The 12,429-nt window shown below is 41.3% G+C and overlaps 1 protein-coding gene across 2 annotated transcripts; it reads left to right on the top strand.

Moving 5' to 3' along the window:
- The first annotated feature begins 2,122 nt into the window (after positions 1-2,122).
- On the top strand, positions 2,123-6,199 carry LOC134072988 (progranulin-like). Of its 2 annotated transcripts, none has more exons than XM_062529901.1 (8): positions 2,123-2,214; positions 2,892-3,032; positions 3,352-3,654; positions 3,894-4,031; positions 4,445-4,579; positions 4,904-5,041; positions 5,425-5,595; positions 5,859-6,199. In XM_062529901.1, exons 2-8 carry the CDS (start codon positions 2,892-2,894, stop codon positions 5,985-5,987), a joined length of 1,155 nt encoding a protein of 384 aa, XP_062385885.1. In that variant the 5' UTR covers positions 2,123-2,214; the 3' UTR covers positions 5,988-6,199. The 2 variants fall into 2 exon arrangements, with proteins under 2 accessions (XP_062385885.1, XP_062385884.1); XM_062529900.1 differs by having other exon boundaries at positions 5,422-5,595.
- The last annotated feature ends 6,230 nt before the right edge of the window (positions 6,200-12,429 follow it).

Raw genomic sequence — 12,429 nt, 5'->3', positions numbered from 1 at the left:
TTAGAAAGGCACTAACATTTGAAATCTCTCATCCCGCTTGTACCCACAAAGAGCTTTCAGAACTTGTCCCGCACCGCAATCTTTTGTGTTGCGAGTCGCAACCCGCGAGTCTCAGAATTCTTGCGGGAGTGCAGACCTTTACTATGAAGCTCACTTGTGCAAAATTCAGAGTTGAATTGAGAATGACTTCTACAGTAAATTCCAATTCAATTCATAGTTCGGGACTTGGACTTCTTTTGCTTATCCTGATACCGGGCGGCAAAGCGTTGTTTAAAGTCGTGTGTTGTTAACCCGGTAGGTTCTAATTCCGCACAACTTGACAATGATTGGAAATCACTGCTGTGTGAAGAACTGCCCCCGTAGCCTACCTCTTCTTTGTTTTCCCACTTAAGAACTTAGCTAGATAAGAATGCCCTGCACCATTCGTACACTAAACGCGATCATACGGTAGAGTTTTGTTTACAAGTGGCAACCGTTGCTAAGAGGAAAAGTCATGCCTTCAGGCACTCCCGGTTATCTTAACTTTGAAACGCTTTTCTTACTTGGAATTTGCCGTTTTTACTAGATAATACTGCCATTTCCATGGACTTTAGATATTTAAGATATGAAACGTGTTCTACTCTGACGTCGACGTGCGCCGAATGCTGGCAGGAACCCTTCGGTCTATGCGAGTTTTCAGAGGACTGAGCTACCGAAAACAATAGCAGCAAGCTAAAATTAGCAATAAATGTTTGGCTCATATATCGTGAGTACACATAATAAAGGCTGATATTTCAAACGAGCTGTCTAAAACTGGTAAATGTGTTTATATTTATGACTATAAGAGGCCCGACTTTACACTGTAACGTTTTTAAGACAGGTGCAGGGTTGTCTTAAAGTTGCGAGGAAAATTACATGTAAGCCTACATTTAAGATCTTTGTTTTCAAGAATACCATTTGTTCTTAAGTGTTTTCTTAGGAAACATTTTAAGAAGAAAGCATAAGAACTTTATTCATGAATATCAAATCTTCTTAAATTTGCTCTTAAGACAAAAGATAAGAAGAAAGCACCACTTAGGAAGTATTTTTGTCTTAAGAATCCGGCCCCTCGAGGCTTGTAGATGGCCAAATCCTGCACCCAACCACAGCAGAAAGTCTCATAACTTTTTAACGACTTGTGGCTTTTAAACTCTTGCATAGTGTAGTAACTTTGGATGCTGGAGAGCTTCTCCAAATATCGCTGCTTTGCGCTTGGTATAAGCTTGTCCTTGTAGACAAGAATCTAGACTACAGTTTTGATGAGTCCCCTGGCAACCAATGATACATCCTTCCAAGATGGAGGATAGGCTCAGCCCCCTCCCAAATTGTCACGTGCTCGCTCATTCCTAATAGCATATTTAGGTTGTGTAGCCTAGTTAGTGTGTTTTTGAAAAGTAACTAAGTAAAGTAATTGTAAAGTAACTTAATTACTTTTGGGGAAAAGTAATCAGTAAAGTAACGGGATTACTTTCTTGGACCAGTAATCAGTAACTAAATACTTTTTCCAAGTAACTTGACCAACACTGGAGTATAGGCCTACCTCCCAAAACTGAATGTACTGTATGTGAGATTCAACACATTCTTCCTGTTGTGTGACTGGAACTGTTTTGAATTCGCACCTCCTGTCATTCCAATTCAATTCAAATTCCAATTCATGAATTGAATGGAGGCCAATTCTAAAATTCAGAATTGTGCACAAGCCTGATGAAGCCTACTATCTATCCATAAACAGTGCCCTCTTGTTACTTAATTATGGGCTCATTTGCTAACTTGTGTGCTCATTATAATATTATGCCCTCCTTTTTTAATATAATTATTTTTATTGTAAAATAAGCACCTGATTTAGTAAAATAAACACTCTGTACTAAAATGAGTGTGCTAAGCATATATTATGGATTGTTTAAACAGCATACTCTACTCTTCCTCTGGTTGCACAACTATTTTAAAACATTTCTTTTCCATATATTTAAGCATAATTCATCAGTCAAATATTTCCTATTCAACTTAATGTTAAGGTCATTTGTTGTCCTGTAGAAGAACACAACTTTTGCCAACTAATCATTGACGTGAAGCTATTACAGCAGTTTCTATTTTACAAATGGGGAAGTTCCAAAGGATATATTATGAGGTTGGAGGACAGGTAACAAGTGACAAGAAGAGGAGAACATACAACACCACGGTCTGGCTGCTGTGAAAGTAAGATGAGTATGCTGACGTTATTGATGCCAAATACTTTGTTATTTTTTTTTTTTTTAAATATGTTTTTATGTTATATTTTGCTTGCTTATTTTCTTAAATTATTTTGTGATTTGTCAATAAACACAAGTATTCCACAACAGATTATCCAGGCTTTCCATTTTCATTGTTATATTATTATCACTCAGATTATCTACCGTAATTTCCCAACTATTAGCCACATCTGATACTATATATTGATTTTGCAAAATGTCCTCAGCTATGAGGTTAATACACTGGGGCAGATAATATGGTATTAATATGGTTTTGTTTCTTTTAACTTGCATAAAACACTGTTTTACAGATTATAGGCCTACGCAATGTGGCTAATACACAGGAAATTACTGTACCTATATTAATATCTATTATCTGGCCAGAGATGTGTCAGTGAAATTCAGTCCATATATCAAAGATATTTAAGCCTTTAAGTCTTTTTAGGGCATCTAGTCTAGTCTTTCCCCAATATTTAAACCTGTCGAGGTCATTCATGTATAGAATACAATATTCCAGTACAAAAAAAGCAATTATGTGGCCTGATCAATGTGCTAAAGACTAAACAGTCTGAAGTAAAATCTTGATATCCGAATTGCACAGTACAAAAATGGTTTGTGTCATGTAAGGTCTTTGTTTTGATGTAGATGTTGGCCTATGCTGTGCTGGCATCCCTCTGTGTAGGACTAGTCTCCTCAACAGTTGTCTGCCCAGATGGGGGTCTGTGTCAAGACAGGAACACCTGCTGCCTGACCAAGGAAGGGTATGGCTGTTGCAACGATCCCTTCGTAAGTTCACGAGGACAGTGATGGAGCCAATGAAATATGGGCAACTTGTGCTAGTCCATCAGAATTATAGTAGATGTATTGATATGTACCGTAGGTTTGGTGTAAAAATAGCCTGAATACAAAATAATTTAGAAATTACAACAAATGTAGAGTACACATAGCTTTAGTAAGTGGAAATCACTGTGCAAATAAGACTGAAATGACCATGTAGATTTCCCGAGACACTGCTCACTGCCATCGCAGGTGTAATGGGCCTTGGTGTCAAGGGGAAAGTGTATATTGTGACTGACAACCCTTTTTTCAACAATATGTCCTATAGGCTGTCTGTTGTTCTGACCAGCTGCACTGCTGCCCAGCCGGCTACCACTGCAGCAGTGCAGCTCAGTCGTGTGTGAAAGACGGCCTGCCATGGTACAGACTGGCATGGCTGAAGCACACACCTGCCCAGGAACCTGAATCCACACGCCTCAAGCTCTCTGTTCCTGAGTTTGACAGCAGCGCTGTTCAGGAGACGACACCAGATGCTGGTGTGGTGAAGTGTGACAACACCTATTCCTGCCGTGATGATGCAATATGCTGTATAGGCCGCTCTGGTAACTGGTCCTGCTGTCCACATCAACATGTGAGTGAAAATATCAAGCATTTATTCTTATTTGCTATATATGATATCTAATACTGTATTTAAGAAGACAGTTTTGACACATGACATACACTAATACACATTGTATTTGTGTGTTCATTTGTCACATGAACTTGAATATCGCGTGACGAATGTCACGTGACCTTATGAAAGGTACTTTTTAAATTAAATGTGTTATTATTATTACTACTATTATGATCATCATTATTGTTTATTTTTAGGGTCGGTGCTGTAGGGATGGCATTCACTGCTGTCCATTTGGCTTCTACTGTAACAGAGCCTCCACCAAGTGCCTGAAAGGGGATCTGAGCATAGATGCAACTCCCCAGATGCCTGCTGTCAGATCTGATGATGACCAGGTACAGTACACAAAACTCAAACGGTCATGGAGGATTCGAATAAAAAAAAAACATAAAACACATTTGTGACCCTGCAAAGCAAAACCAGTCGTTTCGGTAAAATTGACAAAATTTAAGTTATTGTGCTCACATGAACGGCCATAAACTAAGCTTTCCAACGATATGTATATCGAAACAAACTATCGCTAAGATAATCGCATCCCAAGTTGACATGGTTCTCCTGTCACGATATGCCAGAAGAGGAGAAATCACCTTTTTAAGCAGCGTGGACAACGGGAATGACTGCAAATGTGTTGAATCTTCGCCAGGTTTAACAGTCAAGACGTATGTTTTTCCGCGAAATTAGTTAACGATATGAAACTGCGCGCCCACACACACACCACTCATTTTTTATATGTCCATCTCTTCCTTAGTCTGACCAAAGAGCCATTCAGGAGAGACCACCAGCTGTTGGTGTAGAGCAGTGTGATGAGGATTATCGCTGCAGTGATGGTCAAACATGCTGTTTAAGCCCTATTGGTACCTGGACCTGCTGCAGGTATTCACGTGTGAGTGGAAATGTGAAAAAAAATTCTAATTTGCTATTGATACATCATACACTGAATATACTTATTTATTGATGATGTACTGTATGTGGAATATGCTGCTCTTAGTGCCATTTAATTGCCCCCTGGGGATGAATAAAGTGATTTATTGAATTAAATTGCTCTTCAGGTTAAATGTACTATTCGTCAAACTTATTCCTGCCACCTATTGCCTATGACATTCAGTTAATGAAATTCACGTCTTCTTTTTTTTTAAAGTAAATAACAACTTTAGAATCATTGGAAATATAGGCTTACTGATTGATTGATGAATTGATTGATTTTTAGGGCCACTGTTGTAGGGATGGCTATCACTGTTGTCCAAGTGGCTACATCTGTGACAGCAGGTCTTACAGGTGCCTGAGAGGTTATCTACACATAGATGCATCTCCCCAGCTTCCTGCTCTAAAATACGATGACTACCAGGTATTTTTTTCCTTTTTTTTAAAGTTGGACATTTTTAATAAAAAAAATAATAACTTCAGAACACAAGATGCCCTTTAATCTGAACATGTTATTGGACTGGTTTGATAACTCTTAAACTTAAAGAGAAACTATGCAGGATTGGCGATTTCATCTCCGGTTTCAGGTTCGGTCAGTCAAGCAAAACAACGATTTCTAAGCGATTTTATGACTATGAAAAAGTTGCATAGGGTCTCTTTAAGTCTTAAAACTTGCTCTGCTGTGCTCAGTCTTCATGGCTACTAATCAGTATCGTCTTCTGCTAACTATGACCACTGAATAACTAACAGAACAAAATAACCCAATAGCTGTTAACAAACAGATCTATGTTTGCATACCGCCAGCAGAGAGACTTTGCTGCTCCTGTACCCTGGGCCACACTGGAGCTAGCCCCTGGAGATGGCAGGGTGGCCCTAACCACTCAGGTCATACGCTGTGTCGGGCGCCTCTACTGCCCCGACGGCAACTCCTGCTGCCAGTCACCCACTGGAGAATGGGGTTGCTGCCCGCACCTGCAGGTACAGCACCAAGAGCACTATGCTGCCATAGAATAGCCTAGAAACTAGAGACTTCAGTGATACAATATTGTGCTGAAACATTATTTTTGACATGTGCATTCATCCTTCTATGTATGCATTTATGGGACAAGTATTTATCCACCTGAATCCATCTACAGTGCCTATATGGCTGCCTGCCTGCATGGTGGTGTGTATACATGAGTACCACATATCATATCAATGAGTGCATTGCTTACTCACGGTCTTCTCTGTGTTACACAAAGGGCCAATGCTGCCTGGATGGTAAGCACTGCTGCGAGTACAAGTGGACTTGTGACTCGACCTCCATGAGCTGTGCGAGGGGAGGCACCAACATCCCTTCATCTACCATGAAGGAGATACAGCTACTGTGATGCTGCAACACTGTTATGGGTCTCATGTGCAGAACTTCACATCAGTGGGATTCATCCATCAGCGCTTAGGATGTACACTGCTCAGTTTTTCATTGCTCTCTGTTCAGTGTTAGCTTTTTGAGTTCATGAATCATAAATCATTAAATCATGAGAAGCATCAATAAAACATCCATGTTGTGGGAATATGATCTACACTTGGACATAAATATGTATACAGTAATTTCCCGCATATAAGCCGCATTGTGTATAAGCCGCAGGACAATGTTTTATGCAAGTTAAAAGAAACAAAACCATATCAACACCATATTAACTGCCCCCCTGTATTAACCTCATAGCTGAAGAAATTTTGCAAAATCAATGTATAAGCCGCGGCTAATAGTCGGGAAATTACGGTATATATTTGACACTGGATCAGTGGGAATATGTTTTGCATGCTTTTGTTACACCTGAAGGTTCAAATATTTAAATAGGATGTTAGGCTTATCAGGCCTACAGAACATATAAGGCAATAATCTAGTTTGGTATTAAGAAATGAGGACCAAAGATCATTATGTAGGCTAGTTGGGGTATGTATATGTATATCTTTATGGTTATTTATTGCTATTTACAAATGGCAAATAACTATAATATTTGTATTTGTCTCATGTGCCTTACCTTAAAATGCAAACTGTTCATTTAATTGTTAATGTGCTGTTTATTGAAGGTAGTAAGGGGGGAATTCTCCCATGCGCGCTCCCAAGTCCAAAAAAACGCACAACTACGCGCATTTCCCTCTAAGCGGATTCTGCCATCCACTGAAATCGGTCATTTACGCGTGGTAGAGAGAGTTACACGTTTTGGGTGGAGCAACCCCAAAATCTGGGCGTTTCTTATACAACTCTTGCGCGCATTCTGCCATGGCTTAAGCACTTTTCCAGCTAGGCGCTCCGGAGGGCTGTATTAAGGTCAAGCGCCACTACCAGGCGAAACAATATATTGCCGTTGTAGGCCTACTTTTAACATTGTTACAAATGAAGGACAACAAACGTGGTATTTTTGGTCATTATTTGTAAGCTAATAATATTTCTCTGAATCGTATTACATTTTCAAACATATATACATGCGGTTTACCTTGCGATATTGTGAATTTTCCAATTAGCCCACCTGTAATAGTGAGTGATCCAACAACTTCAATTACAGACAAATAGGATAATTAATTAAGATGAGTATAAAAGGGCCATCTTCCGGCTATGCATTCACAACCTCAACATCAAAATGCCTGTTCTGCGCTTGGCTCTACTCCTGCGTGAGTGGGAGAGAGTAAGACGTCGCCAACCCCAAAGAGGAGTACGCATAGACAGGCCTTGCAGGGTCCCCGCGGGTCCTTAAAAAGTCTTAAAAAGTCGTATTTATTTTTTTGGATTTTCAAGGTCTTAAAATGCCTTGAATTCTAGAATTTCCGATGAGGAGGTCTTAAATTTCATGTCGTGCCGAGTCCGTTTCGTCAGCTTTGCGAATGTAGACACGCTCAAATATTGTGGGTGTTACAATATACAGTAACAACACAGTAAAAAGTAGCGTGTGCGTTCCTACAGACGGAGATAGTGTTTCAGAGTGGCAGACGCGAGCCAAGATTTTTAAGAATGCGACTGAAAAATATTGCAATGGTGCACCTGACGCTTTTTTGGGTGAGAGCATACATTTCTTTCGCCTGTTTTCATTGTAGACTATGCGTGCAACTTTACCAAACAATATAGAAGTACTGTAAACCTCCTCGGCTTGGCCCTCTCTCTTTCTCTCTCTCTCTCGTGCGCGCCCAATGGACACCCACCCCTCGACATGCACATTTAATCCAAGTAAAACATTCACAATCGTGAATAAAGCATTGACGACTAGCTAAATTATTATGAAATCCGGTTAGCAGCATGCTGCACATTTTATTAAAACTCTTGCATTCAAGTTGAGTGATCATCTCATCACCAATGTTGTCTAACTCCAAGACTAAAAGGACCTGTCCCAAGGAGAAAAAGTATCAGCCTACCTTGAAACTTAAACACATGTGGGGGAAACTGAACAGTCCAACCAGTAGACTATGATAAGCTAGCCAACTATGCTACTTTGTTTACAATATTTTGAGGCATCAATCAGACAGCTGAATTAAAGAGGTAGGCCTAGAGTTGTAATACAAATAGTAGGCTATATAATCTGCATAAAGTGTGCAGTCATGAATATCAGAAATGTCAGTATATAGAAAGTAAAGGGGAAGAAAAATGGGGGAGGGGGGGATTATTTAGTTTGAATGATTATATATATAATGTGAATGATTTTTTATCAAATATATTTCTAAGAAATCATTCACATTATATGAAAGGAGTGCGATAAAAATGTGACCTTTTGCTGTTAGAAAGATATGCAATGAAAAATGTGGGTGCACCTACATTTTGTGCTGGTGCACCTGAAAAAAAAGTTAGGCGCACCAGTGCAACCAACGCAAAAAGTTAGTCGGGAGCCTTGTCCATTTTTTAACTGTGTTTAACTTGTAATTTGCAACTTGATTTGTTTACACACTGTTTGTACGTTATTTACAGCAGTATTGTTGTAGTATTGAGAAGGCAGTTGCCTGACGTGCACTATTTGCACTGTCTGTCACTCAAATACAAATGTGCTTGGGTAAACTGAACAGCCTAGAGCGTACTTTTTATATATATTTTTGCCGTGGTAATGGTCTTAATTTTTATTCTTAGAGGTCTTAAAATGGTCTTAAAAGTCATTAAATTTGTTGATAAAAAATGTGCAGATACCCTGCCTTGGTTGGACATCCTCGGGCTCACTGATAGGCAGTGCATCCAGCACTTTCGCCTGGACCGTGAGGCCATCATCTACCTCTGCCAACTGCTGTATGAACAGCTTTCCGGTCGCAGCAACCACAGCGCTGTCGGTCCTGGCATCTGGGTCGTTTCAGAGGGTGGCGGGTGATGCACTGCACATTTCACAGGCGTCGGTGTCAAGGTGTCTGACCCAGTTCGTTGACGCGTTGCTGGCCCACACCAGGCAATTCGTAAAAGTGCCAGAGACACCCGCTGAAAGGCGGCGAATCAAGTTGGGCTTCCACCGGGTGGCCGGTTTCCCCAATATTCTGGGGGCAATTGATTGCACCCACGTATCAATCGGGGCTCCCTCGGTCAATGAAAATGTGTACAGGGATCGCAAACGGCGGCACAGCATAAACATTCCGGTGTTGTGTGACCACGACACACGAATATTGAGCGTCTGTGCCAAATTCCCTGGCTCGGCTCACGACGCCTTCATTTTGCGCAACTCCTCATTGTCAGATAATGACCGGGGATACCCTCTATTGCCGTGGTTGATGACCCCGTTCCACAACCCCACCACCGAGAGCCAGGAAAGATGCAATCACGCGCACGCAGTTACCAGAAGCGCCATAGAGCGCACGTTTGGCATCCTAAAAAGTCGCTTCAGGTGTCTGGATGAATCTGGTGGCTGTGTGCTGCATGCTCCACAATATGGCAACAGAGAGGAGATTGCTCATCCCAAATGTGCCAGAAAATGAGCAAGATAATGAAGACCTGGCAGAGGCGGAGGAAGTGCCCATGGCCAGAGCAACACAAGTGCGGCAAAGGATCGTTGATCAGCATTTTTAGGTATGTGCAACGTCTATAAAGATTGTAGTACACCACAGACAACAGAATGTAGTGAATCTTTTTTTATTTAAAGTTCTGGGAGGGCGGCCTGAGCCGCGTCGGATAAGGGAGGAGGTGTGGCACACAAGCTCCGCCAGCTCGGTCAGCGCATCATGAATGGACCTTAGACGGTCATCTATGCCTGTTAGAGCATTACTGACGAGGTTGCGAAATTGATTCTGTCGCTCCCTTTCTTCTCGCTCCTCTCGCATCCTCTCCTCCTCCATGTCTATCAAGCGCCGATATTCAGCTCCAGGGTCACCCTGTTGCTGCACTAGCACTGGGTCTGGGTCTGGGTCTGGTTCTGGCTCCACAGGGTCCTCATCTCCACTCTCCACCCCAGTCATCCCCGTCTCCCGAGACAGGTCTACGGGTTCCAGATCTATGTAATAAATTCCCTTTATTTGCTTTTCACTCCAATTACCAACACTGTGCCTACTCACCTCTGGTGTGCTGTGAAGAGGACGCCGCATGGCTTGGTCGTGCCACTGCTTGAAATGAGAAAATATACAATACATATTTGAAAATCAATGACCCTTGATTCCAGTGTTAATTACAAAAGGCATGTAGCCTATTCAGCATAATACTATTGAACTTGCAAGCAAACAAAGTAGCCTAAAGAGGCTGGGTATTGACTAACGTTCATCAGTATCCACTCCACGTGCCTCTCTAAACACGTCCACCGTGGACAGCATGGACGCCACTTCCTCCTGCAACGCCGTTAGCCTCACTGGAGATGATGGCGACCCACCACCTGTTTGGACGACGCTTCTCCGGTGTCTGGAGAGCGGTGGTTCTCAAGTCTCTCCATTTGTGTTTTAGCTCGGGGATGCTGCGCCTGCATCTGCCCACCGCAGCCACATCCTCAACGATTTGCAACCAGATCGCACTTTTTTTGGCGTGAATCGGCCTTCAATGCGGCCGCACCACATAAAAGAGTATGGTGTGTTTTCACACACTGCACCAGAACCTTCAGCTCCTCAGAAAAAATCGTCTCCCTATAGTTCGACCAGAGTTCGCCATCATTGCTTTCATGTTCCATTTCATTAAAACATACAAAAGCATGCATCAGTGAAGTATAAGAAATCAGTATTCCATTTCTCCGGGGAAATTGTTTTAACTTGTTAAACTTAACAGTTCTTGAAGGAAGTCTTGAAAATGCTCCATAATGGTTGTCTCAGTTTGCCTTTTATTTGACCCCTCTTCACTGTACTCGGCACGTATGATGGAATTTATGTAATTGGCATCAGCCTGTAATAAAAATGAAAGATTATAGTATTTATAGAGCAATGGTAATACTTTCTAGTTTAACTGTACATGTTACTTACAGCTATCTATGGTGTACTGTACTTAAGGTCCCCGGGCACAAACAAAGGCTTGCATATCTCTGGGGGCCTGGCCATGATGCTGCTTAACCCATAGGGTTCCAGCCCTTCCTTTAGTGGTTGCAAAATAGGCAGAAGCCTAAGGTTTGCATGCAATATCACAGCACTATTAGACAACAAAATCACATGAAAAAACATAGAACATGCAAATGGAAAGTAAATAAATAAAATTATTGAGGATGTTTTGTGGGAATATTCTAAGCTTCTAAGGGGCCAATGCAAAATGAAGAGCACCAGTTTCTAGTGATAGAGCGACTGCGTTTTAGATCTGAAAACCTGCAGGCTGTCTCATAAGCTACAGTACACTGTTTGATGATGCTATTAAGAAACATGGCACACCAGTTCTGAAACCATGTGAAAGGTTATTAATATAATATTATATTAGGTACCAACAGGCCACATTTAATTGAGTTTTTTGTTACTTCATGGCAGGCATGGCATTTGTCCCCCGGGCCTCAGTTTGCCCACTCCTGCTCTATAGGCTGCTCTTGAGTGGTTGGGGGTGATTGGCATACGGCATCATTTCAGCTTTCTTTTGCCCACTGATGAGACCAGTGTATCCGCAACCCACTATGTCATCTGCCAGATCGTTGATCTCTAGCTGGGTGGCTGATAAAAACATAACAGACATTAGTATGGTAATTAATACTGTCTATTCTTAGTAACTTTTGAGCAAATATGTAATGTGCAAGAGGCTGACGATCTAATTAATTCAAGGTAAAACTCGTGTAACTCAAGAAGTGGATTTCTATAGACAGAAGCATGAAACGTGTTCAAGTTCTAAAAGACACTGGCATGTTGGATAAAGCTTTTGTCAGCCACTATTTTTAAATATTTAAAAGGTACTTAAATGACGTGCCAATATTCGTACCCTTATAAACAAGAATCCCGCACACTGTCCATTACGCATTCAAATATGTATCTGTATTCTCCTCTTCGTCTTGCTGCTAGTTTTAGTCTCCTGTGGCATTAGGAAACACCTCCTTTGCTGCTGAGATAGATAGTATTTAGATAGATAGTATTTTCACACGTCATTTACATTCCACAAAAAAACAGCAGCATTTGATGTTAACGTCACAGCCTCATACATATAGCAAAGCACATATAACATATAAACATTTAACATGACACACATACCATACACCTGTTCCTTGTTGTTGAGTCCAAATTATAGTATCTGTTGCACCCATGGGGAGATGGGGGTCTTGTGTTTTAGGATATGATAAGCGTGGGCATGTTTTGCCCCATGGTAACCCCATCAACCTGAACTCTCTGGTCATTGACTTTTGGGAGTCTGCTATTGTTGGATGCCCCCATGATTATGATTGGTCTAGAGACATTGAGGGTCCAATTTTTGTACTTATCGTTACAGTGTTT

Source organism: Sardina pilchardus, chromosome 24 (assembly GCF_963854185.1).
Source record: "Sardina pilchardus chromosome 24, fSarPil1.1, whole genome shotgun sequence".
Lineage (NCBI taxonomy): Eukaryota > Metazoa > Chordata > Actinopteri > Clupeiformes > Clupeidae > Sardina > Sardina pilchardus.
The sequence above is the reverse complement of the archived record's forward strand: the minus strand, read 5'-3'. Positions and strand labels throughout refer to the sequence as shown.